We start from the raw sequence: 18,797 nt of genomic DNA, 5'->3' as shown, positions 1-18,797 counted from the left end.
TAAATAAAAACAAAATGTGTTTAATTCAGGTCGTTACTGTAACAAAAGGAAAGTAAAAACAGTCAAATAAAATGAGGCCAGGGAGTGGGAACATTTTCCTGCTGGTGTTTGTGTCCAGGTTACTGCGTCTCCGCGTCTGAGGAGGCTGTGGGAAGAGCAGAGGGGGGTCAGTGAAGCCTGAACCACTGCATGGCATTCATGCAGTGGGAACACTGCTTTATACCCAGTCCTGTTGCTATGGGAGTCAGCTGGAAGATCAACCTCTCTAACCTCGCTGATCTCAGATCCCTCAAGAATTTGCCTAGATACTTTAACTTAAGCAGCAGATTTCTGACTGCATGCACTATATATCACAACATAACAATATTGCAGTATGACAGTTGAATGACCCTGTATATTTGCCTATTATTGATATTAACTAATCACAGTGAGTGTGTGTGAGTTAAGAGTTACAGAAATGGTTTCTGTAACTCTCCAGGTACCATAATACTGGATGGCGGAAAACACACTAGACAACTTTTCTGTCTGTGAGATTTGATATTTCTGAGTTTGGATGGTGAGCACTTCTGCTCTGGGAATTCATCAGATCCCCCTTTTGTCAAACCTAGGAACTACATGTGGGAATGTGAATATTGCCATGACAGTTTTAGTTTGGAGTGACTCGAGATGTTTCATATGACGGTATGAGAGCTGATCCAGATGTTCTTGAATACAGTCAAGGCTACACGTCTCAGAGAGAATGGAAATGGTTACCCTGAGTGTTTGTTAATGATATATACAACTAACCACTACCGGAACCCTAACGTGAATGGAGACGTTACGGTCACAACATCTGAAGACAGCCACCACTGAACTTTCCAAAAGGTCTAAATGTTAAACACCTGTTTGTGGTAGAAGTTCACTCCTGGGTCTCCATGCTCTCATCCTCTCCGTCCCCACCCTCCTCCAGAGCTTCATCTTCCTCCTCCTTCCTCTCTGGAGGCTTCTCATACGCCTTCTCTGACGGAGTGACGATCACACCGTCCCATGTGGAAATCTCTGTGGCCAGGTCTGCAAAAAAAACAGCAACATTATTATTATTTATTCCACTTTTGTATAAAAAAGGCACAATTCGCAAAGTCATGGCACAATTGATCAAACCTGCATCTAGAAACTAAAATAAAGAGGCTGCTGCATATCTCCAGATTCATGCATTGTTTTAACATCAAATGGGATGTTTTATAACGTAATATTATATTCCAATTGGCTGTCCACTTCAGACCGCTGCACTTGGAGATGACACCAACTTGTGTCCCGTTTATTTAGCTCTGTTGCTTTAATCGTATATGCTAAATACATTCATATATAAACATAAAATCATCAAACAGGAAGCTTTGTACAAAATTCATGTTCTTACAGCTGGCATCTCCCTCGAGGCCGAGCACCTTCCTGTACCCTCCGTGAGAGAGCACCCTCACCAGGGTCTGCGCTGTGAAACACACCATGTCCTACACACACACACACACACACACACACACACACACACACACACACACCTCAACACTAATGTACAATATGTTGCTACCTAATATTATTATTACAACTAAGGCTGCTACTTTTAAGTTCCATTCCATTTCTATAACAATACATCTGTATGAAACTATGTGCAACATATCCTTTCACTGCTGTACTCTACCTGCTACCACACTTCACTCACTACTTATCTACCTGAATGTGTACCCTACTTCTGTAAATTGTTATAATGTTTATTTGAAATACTATGTGCATGCGTTTGATCTAATTGTGTTCCATTGGTTTTCGTCTCTATGTAGACTTCGATTGCTGTAACAATGTAGATGTTCCCTCTGTTGGACGAACAAAGGAAGTGTGACTGAGAACAGTGCGGGACCGACCTGCTGCTCCAGCGTCATGACGGTGTGCACTCTGAAGTTCCCGCTCTCACAGGGGTCTGTGATGCCCACCGAGCCGGGCAGGAAGAGCCCCGCGGCGAGCATCTGCAGGCAGCGCCTTCAACACACAGGTACACACATCAAAACAAGGCTCATCTATACTGAGAGATTACAAAGAGGAGGTGGGGGTCCAACCTGTAGGCCACGTTCAGAGAGAGCGGCTGCCGGGACGGGTTGTTCATCACTGCAGAGTGACCCTGCAATAGAGGACAGATCAGCACGGTGACATCACTACAACACCTGCCATCAACACCAGAGTGGAGCAGGGAGGAACATTTCGGATTCCAAATATTGAAAGAATAAGATCTATGGAAAATATGTTTAAGATAACAACATGGTTTGTTCAGCAGGGTAACCTCCACATATTTATGATTTGAGGCGTAAATGTTGCTATTGCAGGAACTACAGCATAGTCACATGACTTCACATCACCACTGACTGCTAAGCTAAAGGTGGCTAATGTTGGGTTGATGACGTTAAGTGGTCTCATTAGGCGCTTTCACACCGGAGTACTTTTCCCAGGAATAGTTCCGATAGTTCCTGGGATTTTGCGTTCACACCAAAAAGATCTGGAACTAGAACTTTGTTTTGCGAACCTTTTCACCCCTTTTTAGCAACCTGTGTTGCTAGAGAGCAGGGACTTTCCTGGGGAGAAAAAGGTTCCTATTTATGATTGGCTGGGCGAATTGCAAACCACGCCCCGTAAAACTCGGAAAAGTTTTGTGAAGCTGCTGGGAGTCCCAGCAGCTTCTACTGAAGCCAGTCCCCAACTCCGGGGACTTCCGGCCGGGGACTTCGGGTGGCAGTATACGCCGTGAAGTTGTTTGCGGCCTGCCAGTAAACCCAGAGCAGAAGAAGAAGAAATTACGTCAGCGGCTTCATTTGCCTAATCTTCCCTCAGGGACTTATTCCGGTGTGAACGGGATCTGCTCTTTAGTTCCGGGAAGTAAAGAGTTCTGATGAACTAAGTACTGGGAACTAAGTACGGCAAAGTACTTGGTGTGAAAGCGCAAATGTAGTCACTTTAAGACTCATTATAGCTTCAAACATTCACCAGTGATGTAGAACAAAAAGTGCAACATGTTTAAAAAAAGTGCGACATGTTTAAAAAAAGAAACAATGACTTCCAGGCAAGGGACCCGGATGTGGTAAATGCTAACCCATTTGGGGGTTTTAGGACTCATTCCTGCACCACTTTATTCTGTTGTGGATGTGTGGTAAGGTCAAAGTTCAGGAGGTTACCAGCAGGTCCAGGATCCAGGGAGTGAGGGGTTCAAACCCGGGGAAGCGCAGCCTCAGGTCCTTCAGCAGGCGGATCAGCACTTTGACCCTGAAAATCATTAACATCAGATGGTTCATGTGAGAGCAATGTACATCGCCATAGAGAACAGAAGGCCTGATGGGAATTGAAGGAGACTTCCTCACGTTGACTGGGAGGCGTTCTCCTCGAACCAGCGGGCGTGGCGGATGGCGGCGAGAGCGCTCTGCAGCACCTTGATGTCCACTGCAGAAACACACACACACACACAATGAACCCTAACCCCATCTGATGTAAACTGTGGGCTCGGTGTCGCTGACAGCCTGAGATTTGACATTGCTGCCAAGTCTTTTGATAGTTAATTACATCACCACACTTTATCATCAATCTTAAACACATTTCAGGTAGGGATGCATACCGGTATCCGGTATTACCGAAATACCGGTTACTGGTAGCTACGGTATACCGTACCAAAATCAGATCCGGTTTCGATACTCTTTTTATAAAAAGAAAATTAAATATTTTTAAAAACAATTAATTTGAAAAGTGAGTCCGTGGCCCGTGATGGCGGGTGTTATAAATTAGATTGCATAATCGCTTTTCTTCATATTTTATGTATTTTTCATTGTTTGTTCAACACTAGAAAGGTAAAAGTCCCACAAATTAACTGATGGGATTTGTTTTCTCTCACCAGTGAAGGGAAATGTTGATTTTAAAGATGAGATTTGTTTGTTTGTGCAATGCCGAGATCTCATGACCTTTATTCTATTATGTATTTGTTCTCTAGTCGAATCTCAGGTTTAACATGAATTATAACGGTGCTATAACGGTCTGTTTGCATTGAGAAGATGTGCTATTCACGCAGCACACCTGACCCCTTTAAACTGTGGGTTTTCTCCGGAAGCGTTTCCTTGTACGATGTGAGGGTCTAAGGACAGAGGGTCTAAGGACAGAGGGTGTCGTATTGTCATACTGATATTCTGTACACACTGTGAAGACCACTGAGACAAATGTAACATTTGTGATATTGGGCTATATAAATAAACATTGATTGATTGATTAATGGCGGGTGTTATAAAAGATATTCCATAATCGGTTTTCTTCATATTTTTTATGTATTTGTCATTGTTTGTTCAGTACTAAAAGGTCCAAGAAGTCCCACAATTGAATTTAATATTCATTTGACATGTTAACTATATCGTAAAGCGCTTCATGGGAGTAATTGTGGGATGATACATTTTCAAAGTATCACGATATGTATCGGTTGAGTATCGGTATCGTAAAAATGTCAACGATATGCATCCCTAATTTCAGGAGATGACTTGGATATGACCGTAGTCTAGTGGTCTCAAACTCATTTTAGGTTAGGGGCCACATGCAGCCACATTTTTCCTCAAGTGTGCCGGACCAGTCAAATCCCAGCATAATAACCTATAACTTACCACAACTCCAACCGGTTCGCTTTGTTTAGGAGCAAAAGAGTACATTCTGAAGATGTTCACATTTAATGAACTATCTTTTTACAAACTTTATGAACAACCTGAAAAATAAGTGCAATTTCAACAGTATTGTGTCTCAGTTTATCATTTACACATGTGACCTGCTCCATCGAAATCAGTCGCATTGACCCGAAGAGTTGTTTTGAGTTGTCTACACTGCTGGAAAGAGGAGATTCCTAGCTTTCTAATGATATCAGGATTGTTGTTGTACTCCAAATATTAAGCGAAATATGTCACATTATATAATGACTGTCACCGAGTCATCATTTTGAGAAAAAGGCCTTTAAAGTTTCCTCTTCTCTGGAATCCATCGATCTGATTGGTTATTAGCGGAGCAAATGATCAAAGTACTACGGAGGGAAAATATGTTCGTTTGGATTACTGGTCTGGGGGAAGTGTGTGTGTTTGTGTATTTTTGCGTTGGTGCGTATTGTGTTTGAAAACACTCAGGAGAAACACCGGCTGTTGTTATGCCTGCTGTGACGTTAAGTTACTCCGTTCTCCGCTTGTAATTATGCCGAAGCTTCAAAGTTGTATTTATCATCTGAATTTGCCGAAACAAGTTTAATATTCTGAAAGCCAAGACTTTGTTTATTTGAAATCAGATGAAAACAAACTGTAACGGACCCTGCCGTGTTATCTATGATTACTATACTCTTACATTCATAATGTCAGCGGCGCTGTGGAAGAGCAGAGTGGCGAGTGAGAGCTGTCTTCTTCCCTTTACAAGCTTCAAACATGTATTTATCGTGTGATTTTGGAAGTAAAAGTTTCACATTCTGAAAGCCAAGACTTTGTTTATTTCAAATCAAACAAAACACCCGAACCCAGAGAAACTATTTGTTTACGCAAATCCACGTTTATTTTGAAATGAGCCGTTGCGACTTCCGACTGATTTCGAGTCACGTATGTGCATTACGACGTACGGAACAGTGTGTCTAGAGAAACATCTAGACACAGGTACCTGGAACTGATAATGAAGATATAGTATGTTACTTTCCAAACAACTATTTTACATTAACTTCCACATCTGTGCAGTAATCCTCACACACCAGCATACAGACTAAAGTGGGGGCTATTCAGGAAGAAGGTCCCACTAACTCCTAAATGTATAAGTGTTTACACACAAAATACACAAAAGTTGTGAAAATTGCAGTTAAAGTCTAATCAAATATTTAAACTTTGCAAAGCCATCCCGGGTACGGTGGACCCTCTGTCGGGCCAGTTTTGGCCGGTGGGCTGTATGTTTGACACCCCTGCTTTAGATCATGAGCAGAAAGAAAGCTACGAAGGACATTTAGTAGCATCCACTCGAGAAAACATGCAGCAAACCTCAGTATGTGCATCTTATTGGGTTATGGTGCCTCAAAGCAAACTTGATTTAAAAACAGCTAAAGGGTTACATGCAGAGTGTATGTGTGTGAGTGTGTGTATGTGCACTCTTACAGTGCAGCTCAGGGTCCAGCTTGCGCAGGTTGGGGGGGACGGTGGTGATGAGGATCTTGACGGTGGCGTCAGCTGAACTGATCTCAAAGCCCGTCTCATTGGTCAGCATGGACAGAACTGAAACAGGTACATACACAGTGAGGGCCGACCACACACAGAACATCAGCTCCAATGTGACACGACTCGTCAGGTGCTCAATCAACGACTACAAGCTAGAGAAATACCTTCAGAAGGGTCCTGTGTGCGAAGGGTGTCCACTACTTTGTTGCCCAGGGCAGCAACTGCTTCCACTGTGAAAGAGAAGCTCATCATCATCATCATCATCCATATTACATTACACAGGTATCTGAATCAAGCTCTACTTTCATAAATAAAGATAACCAAATACAAAGGTAGAAAGGAGTATCATAGCAGCCTATTGCAGGAATGAAAGAGAACTACATTAGACTCATATGCAGAAGAACACAGACTTAAAGCAGCTGGGAAATGTTAATAATATCACTCCCTCATGGCAAAGTAGATCTGACAATAACTACAGTATTCCTTTCAATTCATGTGTCTACAAATGTTCTGGTGGAAAATAATAGAACATTTATTGAATGTATCCTTTGGGAGAATATTGCTGTACATAACATGATTTGAGTCTTATTGATTCAGCTGCAACCTCTGCAGTGTGAAATGGTAGCAAATAAAGAATTCAAAGCGGTAAGCAGGCTTACTTTAATATCTTATAATCACATCATGCATAAAAGTACCCAGAGCAAAGCACCCACTGTTGGACTATAGACCGTTTACAGATAAAAAGGGTTCAAGTTAGAACTCTCAACCCCAAATGTTCACAGCACAGCCTCAGAGTGTACAGACCATAGACAGTCCCCTCTCTAGACGCTTTACTGGCTGCAAACACCGTGACATCATATCGTCTGTTACATCCAAAAGCTTTATCTCACATGTGGGGAGGATCTTCAGGATCACCACCAGGTCGGCCACGTTGTGCCCCGTCGTCATGGTGCCCTTCTTGTAGGAGCCCACCTGGCGCACCTCTTCAATTTGCTATGAAGAGAGACGTATTCAACGTAATTAACACCTAACGGGAACTCATTACAATCACAGATTTAGTCAAACTGAAATAAAACTATCTATTCTGCAAATACTCAAACTAAAATGACTGATATTGTTTCAGTTAATGTAGATTTTACGCAACACATTATACAAGCAAAACATGTAGTGAGATATTGTTAGCTAGAACATGTCAGTGTTTTGCCGGGGTCACATGCGGTTGTCCGCCCGTGAATCTATCAAGCTTTCCAACACAGCTCCTCGTGGTTATATTTACACGGCCTTGTCCATAGATTCTAAATACATTCCGCACTATGCATGTCTTTGCCCGGTCAAATCAATGAGCTTTACTAAATGAAAACAATTGACTCAACACTTGCCGGTAGTTGTTCTATATGGCCAGTATTCTGGTAAAACATTTCGGGCTTAAAACCATTTTTGCTCATCACGAGTCGTTCCGGATGACTGCAGACAAGTACAAAGGACTCACCACTTCAAAGTTGCCCGGAGCAACGATCAGGTTGTCTATGACATTGTTGATCTTTGTGACCAGGGACAGGATGGAGGACTAAATCAGGAAGAAACAAATACACATGGTTTCAATCAGTGAGGAGAAATGTAAATGGCTGGTTATCTCATCAGAGTGTGTGTGTGTGTGTGTGTGTGTGTGTGTACTGACCTGCTCCGCTGGGGTGGGGCTCAGGTCCTGGTTTCTCTTCAGCAGACACTCACTGAAAGCCGTTTCGTCGGGAGCAGGCTTCACTCTGGGGAAGGCCATCTCACACTAGTGACAAACAACAGCCCTCTTCATTACTCACACAGACCATGGCTGTCAATCACCTGTACTCTTAACACAACTCTCAGACACATTGTTTCAACAGAGGGCAGTGAAACACCCCGTACAGCCTGCTGTTAAGCTACTCCTTAAAGCATCTGTCATCTCAATCAATGTCTAATTGTACCCCCCCCCTGCAAGATTGATTACTCACCACATAAAAATCAAATGGGATGTGTGGGACAAATGGACGGTACCTAAACAGGAATGTAGAAAAGATCAGTTAGTAGTTTCTTAATGACTGTAGGCAGTGAGTGTAAAAGAATATCTGATGTCAACAGGGTATCAGGTACAGGTGGACTGATTGCATCACATCCAAGTAGTGGTGAGTAATATGGACATATGTTAATGTCCTACATGTTGCAATAGCATTACAATATCATTAGGACACAGTGCTCAAGGTTCAATATGATAATATTTAATGTATACTGGCTGAAAAGAATAATGATCTACTAAGCATAGTAAAAAAAAGAAAGTGTAATACACGTGTTGAACTCAATAACTAGATGCAAACAGTATTAGCTTTACAGGACCAACACCATTTCAGATTATTTGTTGGTTTGCTGTAAAAACTACCCAAGAAGTCATTTTTACAGTATGTACATACCAGTGTTGTAGTCAAGTCACCAATTCACGAGTCCAAGTCACCACTCTTCGAGTCCGAGTCACCAAGGGAGAGTCGTAGTCGAGTCTGAGTCCAAGTCCGAGTCACCCAAGGAGTGTCCGAGTCTAGTCCGAGTCATCATTACCTGTGTTCGAGTCCAAGTCCGAGTCACCCAAGGAGTGTCCGAGTCGAGTCCGAGTCATCATTACCTGTGTACGAGTTCGAGTCCGAGTCACCTAAGAAGAGTCCAAGTCAAGTCCGAGTCACAAGTCTTCATGTATTAATCTTCGTGGATATACAGTGGGGCAAAAAAGTATTTAGTCAGCCACCAATTGTGCAAGTTCTCCCACTTAAAAAGATGAGAGGCCTGTAATTTTCATCCTAGGTACACTTCAACTATAAGAGACAGAATGGGGGGAAAGAATCCAGGAAATCACATTGTAGGATTTTTAATGAATTAATTGGTAAATTCCTCGGTAAAATAAGTATTTGGTCACCTACAAACAAACAAGATTTCTGGCTCTCACAGACCTGTAACTTCTTCTTTAAGAGCCTCCTCTGTCCTCCACTTGTTAACTGTATTAATGGCACCTGTTTGAACTCGTTATCAGTATGAAAGACACCTGTCCACAACCTCAAACAGTCACACTCCAAACTCCACTATGGCCAAGACCAAAGAGCTATCAAAGGACACCAGAAACACAATTGTAGACCTGCACCAGGCTGGGAAGACTGAATCTGTAATAGGTAAGCAGCTTGGTGTGAAGAAATCAACTGTGGGAGCAATTATTAGAAAATGGAAGACATACAAGACCACTGATAATCTCCCTCGATCTGGGGCTCCACGCAAGATCTCACCCTGTGGGGTCAAAATGATCACAAGAACCGTGAGCAAAAATCCCAGAACCACACGGGGGGACCTAGTCAATGACCTGCAGAGAGCTGGGACCAAAGTAACAAAGGCTACCATCAGTAACACACTACGCCGCCAGGGACTCAAATCCTGCAGTGCCAGACGTGTCCCCCTGCTTAAGCCAGTACATGTCCAGGCCCGTCTGAAGTTTGTTAGAGAGCATTTAAATGATCCAGAAGAGGATTGGGAGAATGTCATATGGTCAGATGAAACCAAAATAGAACTTTTGGTAAAAACTCAACTAGACGTGTTTGGAGGAGAAAGAATGCTGAGTTGCATCCAAAGAACACCATACCTACTGTAGGGGTGTTGAAAATAATCGTTTCTACGATGCGGCCGTGGACGATTCGGTCTCGATGCAGTGACGGAAGATAATCGGTTATAGCGTAGTAACGTTGATTCCTGATTTTCCGGCCGCGGCTTTACTATAACGTTTTTTTTTTCTGTCACTTTAATATCAAATCGGTCGGTGACGCAGAGATCAGGGAACAGACGTGACAGTGGCACAGCAACACCAAACACGGAGCATTCTGCTTTATCCACCAACACAAGAACACCAGTCCAGAACCAACAGCAGAAGGACCTGCTCTGAATCACTCCGTGTCGCTGCGGCTCAGAGACACAGGGATTTATGTTTTTCAAAAATAATCGCGTTACAATCATGTCAGGTTTTTGGTGGATTTAATTAAGTCTTGGATTGCAAAGTATGAATGTCCTCTAGCAATTTTCAGACGATATATACGTGTGTAAAGTTTGTGAAGGCAGGAGGAAAAAAAGCTTCCGCGATCACCGTCTCCTCTCCGTTCCTCCAAACCCCGCCCTGAAAATAATGAGTGACAGGCTGATAGTGACCCGATAGAAACTTTATTATTCACTGAGATATAATGAAGCTAACTTAATCTCATACATTCATGGGATTCATGTAACAGTAAGACAGAGAATGTAAGTGTGCACCCACATGCAGTATTTTAGTTGTTATATGCTGTTGTAAATACTCCTGTTGTTTGCTGTGTTCAGACTCAAGTCCTGTGTGTGATGCCACATTCAGGACATTCAGTGTCCTTTTTTTTAACAGAAGACCGTTGCTAGAAGCTGCAGCTAGACTGCAGAAGCATTAGTTTTTTGTTTTTGAGGATGGAACAACTTCACACACATAGGGAGGCTAGACCTATACAATTCATTTATTTTGGTTTATAAATTAATGTCAAGACATTTATGTTATAGATTTCTGAAGCACTTTCTAAATAATAAAAAGAGAGTTCATATGTATTTACTGCATGTATGCATTGATGAAAAATAAGCCAAGTGCAATAATATAGAAAATTGAGGATGCAACGCATTGGTATGAATCGTGATGCATCGGGGATATCGAATTGAATCGAATCGTTGACAGGGTAATCTAATCGAATCGTGAGACCAGTACATGCACAGCCCTAACCTACTGTGAAACATGGGGGTGGAAACATCATGCTTTGGGGCTGTTTTTCTGCAAAGGGACCAGGACGACTGATCCGTGTAAAGGAAAGAATGAATGGGGCCATGTATCGTGAGAAAATCTTTGGAGGGAGTTGAAAGTCCGTGTTGCCCAGCGACAGCCCCAAAACATCACTGATCTAGAGGAGATCTGCATGGAGGAATGGGCCAAAATACCAGCAACAGTGTGTGAAAACCTTGTGAAGACTTACAGAAAACGTTTGACCTCTGTCATTGCCAACAAAGGGTATATAACAAAGTATTGAGATGAACTTTTGATATTGACCAAATACTTATTTTCCACCATAATTTGCAAATAAATTCTTTCAAAATCAGACAATGTGATTTTATCAGGGCTCGACATTAAGGACTCAGGGCTCGAGCTTAAGGACGTCCCGTCGTCGAAAAAAATAGTGTCGGGGAGGATAAAAAATAATTTTCGGACGAATTTGGGACGGGAGTTAAAATAAAAATACCCTGCTAACTCTACTACAAACGGCGATGAAAATGAAACCGACTGCACGTTTTGTGTAGCACACAGTTATTAAACCTCCTTGTCAACATAAACACCATGATAAACACACGCACAAAACATTTAGAAACCCGCGAATTACACACACATGTAGCTACAGCTGTGCCGCTGGCTGTCAGCCAGCCGCCCAGCTGGCTGTGCCGCAAATTCCTGTCCCGCAAATTTGCGGGTCTAGCTATGTACCGAGTGTGTGTATTTCACGGGTTGAGTGATGTACAATGGCATCCCGTGGAGGAATTCTGAAATGTTTTACCATTACATCACAAAAACGCACAGCAGAACCAGACCCTGGAGCGCCGGCCTCTTTATTTACTTACTCCTCTTCATCCCCTATGGGCAGTGGCGACTGGTCATTAGGGGCAGGTGGGGCACAGCCCCACCTAGTGTCAGCAGAAAGTATTACAAATAATGATTACAACAAAATGCAAAAATAAATAATATATATTTTAAGATCATGTTTAATCATCTGATTCGTCTGTACATTGCTGTTTTAGTCTGTGTTCTTCTAATTAGTGTCTACAGTGTGTGCCTATTGAGCTGTTTAGAGCCATGTGGGACAAAACCCGATCCTGCCCCTCCCTCTCACAGTCTAAGTGAACGGTGACTGTAAAAACTACATTGCGCATGCTCAGAGTATTGTCCTATTTAATGTGTGTGGCAAAAAATAATGACCATAGGGGCAGTGAGCTGCCATCCCCACCATACGTCATCTCACATCATTCAGAGCTGATTGGCTGTAAGTACGTGTGCCGCGAAAAGTGTGGTGTGTGAAGAGCAGACAAGAGACGCGTCCTAAAACCCGGAAGTAAGCTGCGCATGGCTTCCCTCCACAAAAAAGCAATGAGATTTCTCCATAGGATTTTAGAAAATAGCTCAAAATAAGATCTGTGGGAAACGTAGCGGTTAGATAAATGCACGTTTTGTTCAGCCGGATAATATCCACATGTCTACCCTACTTTCATAATTTTCGAATCATAAATCTATCGATTAGTTTCATGATAGACTTTTGAAACTACAAGAAGATAAGGAAGACTTTTACAAAAAAGTAAGAGATTTTTGTCCAAAAGTATAGGAAAATGGAATTCATCTTCAAGTCAAGGTAAGACCGTAATTTTATTGAAAATGGGATCTTACTAAGAGAGAACAATTCAATATTTAAATGATAAAATCACATTTTTTGGGTATCTTTCTGTTGTTTCCAATTAATCGAAGCATCAGACAAAAAAAGCTTTTGAAAATAATATTATATTTTGATTTAGGTCAAAATATAATATTTGTAAACCTGAAGAGTCAGTGCCAGTGCCTCACCAGCCATGAACCTCACTGCAGAAGCTTATATATAGACATCTAAGTTTTTTGTGCCCCACCACTTTTGTACATATAAAAACACCACTGCCTATGGGTAATAAGGCTGAGATGAGAACTCTCCAACGTATTTAGTCCTTAGCAATATGCTGCGCCTCTCCCCATGTAGGGATGGGTACCGAGCCCGGTATTAAATGGGCCCCGGGCCGGAATTATTAAAGACAGTGGTAACGTTAAGCTCCGACGTTATCGGACTTTTTATCGGTACTGGAGACATTTAAAAAATATATGTCATATGTATTATTGATACCTAAACATTATATCGCAGTTTTAGTTTCACCAACTCCGTTTCTAATATGCAATAAGACTACAACATGCGTCTATGATGTATTTTCGAGCTTTCCAATCCAGACGAGATCTCTCTCTCCCGTCTGTGTGCGAGGGGGCGGGGCAGTTTGTAAAGGTCTCCTGACTGTGTTACAGACTGCCATCCTGGTTAGTGGTTACTCTGGGTTCTGTCTTCAGGACACAGTGTTGGATTTTTTTGTTAATTGGATGGGGCTTGATTGGATTCAATATTAGAGTAATTTTCTCATTTGTGTGTTTGTTTAAATATATTTGGCCTTTGTTTATGTGATTGAATGATTTACTCAAATAAAAAGGTTGATGAATTATCATCTAATGATTTGTATGATGTTTTATTTATGTTAAAGGTCATTTTGAATGATTTTAACTAATGATAATGTAGAAAAACTAACATTTTAAATTCGGGACGGTCCACATTAATTTCGGGACGGTTCCGGGAGGATGGGGAAAAAAGTTAGTCGAGAGCCCTGTAAGGACTGCCCGATGGCCCGGGGCCATCTAGTATTTAGCTCGGGCAATGAAGCCTCACCTGCTGGTCGCCCGATCGGGCAATTATGCAGGTATCATGCAGCTCCAGTAATGAGTGACCCGACAGTAAAACTAAACATATCTATAACTAGTTCAGGTAGTTTGAGAGGTAATTAAAATAGCTACGTGTGATATTCTAACCTGAAGTGTGTGTTTTGTCCGCTCACCGCTGCATGTGATCATGCAGAGCTGGGTGTCGACTCGTCAGCAGCAGCTGATCTCTCTCTCCCGTCAGATTAGACTTCACTCGCGTTTATGTCCATATCGATCAGATCCAGCTAGTTCTAGCTAATGATATGACTACCTGCTTATTAAAAGACACCTAAACAATAAGTGTCGCTATGCAACCGGGTGAGGCCACAAAGTATAGCGCAGCATTATGCATTTGGAAATGGTACTTACTTTACTTACTTTTTACAGATCTGCATGGGAGACGATGGCGCGATGCAGAGCGCTGTCTGTGATTGTGCACAGGGGATGTACAAATGCAGCCACGCTGCAGCATTGGCAATATTTGCCATGTGGCAGATCAGCTCCACAGATGTTGAGTGCCAGTGGAGGAAGCCTGGCACTTAAAAAGTAGTCCAGCCGGTGTCTCAACTTTACCAACAGCGAGAGGAGACATACAACCCACTGGCCAGAGACATCGCCAACTGTCAACTGGGGGGTTGTAAACGAGGCCGAAGGGGTGAAGGCTTTTGTGGAGGCCTATCAAGTGACAGTGTTCGAATCGAGTCTGGTCTCTTTGTGAGTGAGTCGGGTGTTTTGGGAGCATCACCCGATGGACTTGTGCAGCCATCTGCCCAGCTGGAGGTGAAGTGTCCACACAGCCAGAGGAACATGACCATCGCGAAGGCAGTCCAGTTACCATCCTTCTGTCTCCGTGAGGAGGGTGGGTCATATATTCTCAAGGAGAATCACCCATACTGGCACCAGGTCCAAGGGCAGCTGCACATCACAGACCAGAGTCCCTGCTACTTTGTTGTGTGGACCACGAAGGAGGCGATCATCATCCCCATCCCCAAAGACCCTGCATGGCATGGAAATCTCCTCCTCCTGGAACAATTCTACACCCAGCATATGCTCCCTGTGTTGGCCAGTAGAGAGGAGGACGTATCTGAAGCTTGCGGATTTTTTGCGAGCAACGCGACCAACAACCAATCACATGAATCTTCCGCCCCCGACATACAAAGCAATAGCAATGTTAAAACGAAGTAAACTGGATATAAAATCCCCAAACAGGCGAAAACCTACCAGTTTCACCCACTGTCTCTGCCACCTCCCTCCAAGGTGGGTTTGTATCCCGGTAGATGAACAGAGACTGATCATACAGCACCGGGTGATTCACTACCGCTATAATGTACTGGCAGATTTGCATAAACGGGATTTCATTGGCTGACGCCTCCGTCGAGGCGTCAAAAAAAGTTGAACATTGCTCAACTTTTGAAGCTTGCAACGCCAGCAACACTCCACGTCGCTTCCCAAAATGCAGTTCGGCTAAAAGTGACGTCACTCCATTCAAAGTGAATGGGCAGAAGCGTTGGAAGCTTCAACGCATGCCGCTGTGTGGACGGGCCGTTAGACTGGAATAGCGGTGCCCAGTACGTGAACTCGCCTCGCAGATGCACACGCCAGGATAGAGGACATCAGACTCCAGAGAAAATTAGCTCGAGTCCGAGTCCAAGTCGGAGCATCAATGTACAAGTCGAGTCCGAGTCATCGTGGGGGGAAAATTCACGAGTCCGAGTCCAAGTCAGCGTACCCGATAATTCACGAGTCCAAGTCCGAGTCGCGTCAATCAGTGCGTGAGTCCGAGTCCCGAAAATCGGCACTCGAGTCCAGGACTCGAGTACTCCATCTCTGGTACATACCACTATACTGTACTTCATAGTACTAATATCAAAATAAAAAGGAGTTTCATGAGTCAAATATATTTTTTAATTGTGTAGTAATGTTAATGCTGTGATATATTATAGTAGCCATAATTAAAGTTATAGATTGGAGGCTTTCACTGTAGTGAGCCCTTTAATAAACTACTGTGGGGCAACAACTATGATCCGGAAGTGGCTATGAAGCATGTTAACCCCGTACAGCTCACACAGAGCTGCTAAGGCATTTGCTCAAACTATGAAAAAGACCTGGGATAAAATGAGAGATGTGGCAGAAATAGGAGCAGCTCAGCAGTTTCATCATGATTTCATCCAGATGGTAATGCATACAGACAAAAAGCAGCTGAACTCACCCCTGGATCAGTCCTCCACGGGACCCGAAGCGGCCCCCCCGGCCCCTGCCACGGTCTCCTCTGGACACAAACACAGGAACATGTCGGAAGAGCTCATACACCTTTACTCATCAATCAATCATTCATTCATTCATTCATCAGCGTTACCTAGCATAAGGCTATGATAACCAGCATCAACCCACTGTGTAACGTTCGCTGGTAAAAGAAAGTAACATTCCCCATGCAATTCATAAATTATACCATAAACACGCTTTAGGTCGGCGGCAGATATCAAACAAAACCACGACATGTTCTGAACATATCTCTGTAACATGTAGCCAGCCTAAATACAAACAATGCACGAAGCTAACGGTAGCTTCAAGCTAAGCTAGCATTATTAGCACTACCAGGCACCTCGAGCTCTATTTCAACAACAGCTAAAATGTTGGTTGATTAAACTGTAAAACTAAACGGAATGAAATGTTAAATGTGTTGAAATATAATTACCTCATTGCGTACGACGTTTTGATAATTTAATGTGCAAATCCTGGGAGAACTATGGACAGTCTCGCTCTGCTCTGCTTCGCTTCTTCTTCTTTGGTGTTTAACGAATACATCCGTTGTGTTGCATTGCTGCCACCCTTCTTCTTCTCTTTAATGGTGAATCGCTTCCACTTGGAGCATATATCGCCACCTACTGTTGAGTTATTAAATGTTCATATTAAATCCTTGTCCTCAAACCAGTGCTTTTGAGGAATTTGAAGATCAGCTTGTTTGCTTCATTTCTTGATTTACTTTCATATATTGATTTGAAATCCATGTCCTTGATGTTGAGTTGTTCCAGTGCAGTTTTCAGAATGAGTCTTTGCCTTGTATATTCCGGGCAGCTAAAAAATACATGCTGTATTGTCTCTGGTTGTTGGCAACCATCACAATTGCCATTTGGATGTTCCCAATCAGATGCAGTGATGAGTTTAATCCAGAGTGTCCCAATTTTATCCTGCTGTTAATGCTCTGTTCTCTTCTACTACTCCCCCCAAGTGCTTCCTGTTCCTACTTCCCTTTGTATCTGGTATAAATGTCTTCCTTTGATGTTACTGTCCCATAGTTTTTGCCATTGTTGCTTGATAACCACTTTTGTAACAGATTTGACTTCTGATCGACTGATGGGTACAATTATATCAATCTGGTTTGCTTTCAAACCACATTTTGCCAGTTGATCCACTACTTCATTCCCTCTAATACCCACATGCGCTGGAACCCACACAAATTGAACAACAATTCCCAGATGAACTAACCTAAACATGATGTGTAAAATTTCATGTAAAATATCCTGACGACATTCTGAAGAGAAGTTGTTTATGCTCTCCAGAGCTGCACTGGAGTCAGAGCAAATGACCACTCACATTGGCTGTATTTCCTCTACCCACTGAAGTGCTAGTGAGATAGCCATCATCTCTACTGTATATACTGCAATGTGATCACTCGTACGCTTTCCCACTTTTACTTTTAATTCAGGAACATAAAATGCACAACTAGTTAGACCATTTTCTGGATCTTTGGATCCATCAGTAAATATTTGTATAAACTGCCCATATTGTTCATGTAGAACAGTGTTCACATAAGCCTGTACATTGATTTTGTTTTTCATTGAATGTAACCGTTTCAATAGTGATAAATCTACTATAGGTTGAGGTAGCAACCATGGTGGAACAGCTGATAACACCACCGTCGGACTAATACTCCATTCTTTAACTTTTAATTCCTTACATATTTCCGAAACACAAACACAAAAACTTTCTTTTTTTATTTTGTTACTTTCCCAACTTGTTTGTACAGTTTGTTTGGTAGGGTGAGTATCTTTATGGCCCTGAAGATTTGCCCAGTAATGAACAATTAACTGTTTCTTCTCCTCAGAGAAATTGGGTATTTCTCCGACCTCTACCTGAAGTGCAGACACTGGTGTAGATCTGACTGCCCCCACAGCATATCCTTAGTGCTTGTGCCTGGACTCTATCTAATTTTTGAAGAGAAGAATATGCAGCTGAACCATACACTATTAGTCCGTATTCTATGGCTGATCTTATTAAGGCTGTGTATACGTTCCTCAAAGCAGCTTTATCAGCCCCCCACTTAGTGCCTGCCAAGCACCTCATAACATTTAAAACCCTTTTACATTTATCCACTACTTTATCAATGTGCGTACTCCATGTGACTCTCTCGTCCAACCATATTCCCAGAAATGTAAATGTCTTCACTTTCTTTAGATCTTGTCCATAAAGTTTTAACCTAACCTCCTCACTTATCCTTTTCCTCGTAAAAAATAAAGTTTCAGTTTTTTCCACCGACAATCTAAACCCCATGTCAGAGGACCAGCTTTCAATTTCCGTAATGGCTTCCTGAATCTTAGCTACAATATATTTTACATTCCTGCCCCTTTCCAAATAGCTCCATCATCTGCAAAAAGTGACTTACCAATATCAGATCCTACTTGTGTATATATATATCATTTATCATGATAGAAAACAAAAGAGGACTAATTACACTCCCCTGCGGGGTTCCATTTTCAACGTCATGCCTTCGAGAATATGAATTGCCAACTCGGACTCTGATGGCACGGCCAAACAAAAAATCCATAATCCAATTATATACATTACCTCCCAGACCCATAATGTCCAGTTTTATTAATAATCCTTCCTTCCACATCATATCGTAAGCTTTTTCCACATCAAAGAATACAGCTACAACACACTCCTTATTCGCTTGTGCTTTCCTGACTTCAGACTCCAGGCAACAGCAGGGATCCTAA

The 18,797-nt window shown here is 42.4% G+C and overlaps 1 protein-coding gene across 1 annotated transcript; it reads right to left on the bottom strand.

The window, feature by feature from the left end:
• Positions 1-16,823, bottom strand: ilf2 (interleukin enhancer binding factor 2). Its single transcript, XM_034239446.1, has 15 exons — positions 16,496-16,823; positions 16,010-16,069; positions 8,201-8,243; positions 7,891-7,995; positions 7,702-7,779; positions 7,103-7,205; positions 6,377-6,442; positions 6,153-6,269; positions 3,375-3,453; positions 3,192-3,279; positions 2,085-2,146; positions 1,893-2,007; positions 1,397-1,487; positions 882-1,050; positions 1-145 (listed from the first exon to the last, which is right to left on the bottom strand). Exons 1-14 carry the CDS (start codon positions 16,498-16,500, stop codon positions 899-901), a joined length of 1,164 nt encoding a protein of 387 aa, XP_034095337.1. The 5' UTR covers positions 16,501-16,823; the 3' UTR covers positions 1-145; positions 882-898.
• Between the last annotated feature and the right edge of the window lie 1,974 nt (positions 16,824-18,797).

This window comes from Gymnodraco acuticeps, unplaced genomic scaffold, assembly GCF_902827175.1.
Source record: "Gymnodraco acuticeps unplaced genomic scaffold, fGymAcu1.1, whole genome shotgun sequence".
Classification (NCBI taxonomy): Eukaryota; Metazoa; Chordata; class Actinopteri; order Perciformes; family Bathydraconidae; genus Gymnodraco; species Gymnodraco acuticeps.
Note: the sequence above shows the minus strand (reverse complement) of the source record. Positions and strands in the feature narration are given on the sequence as shown.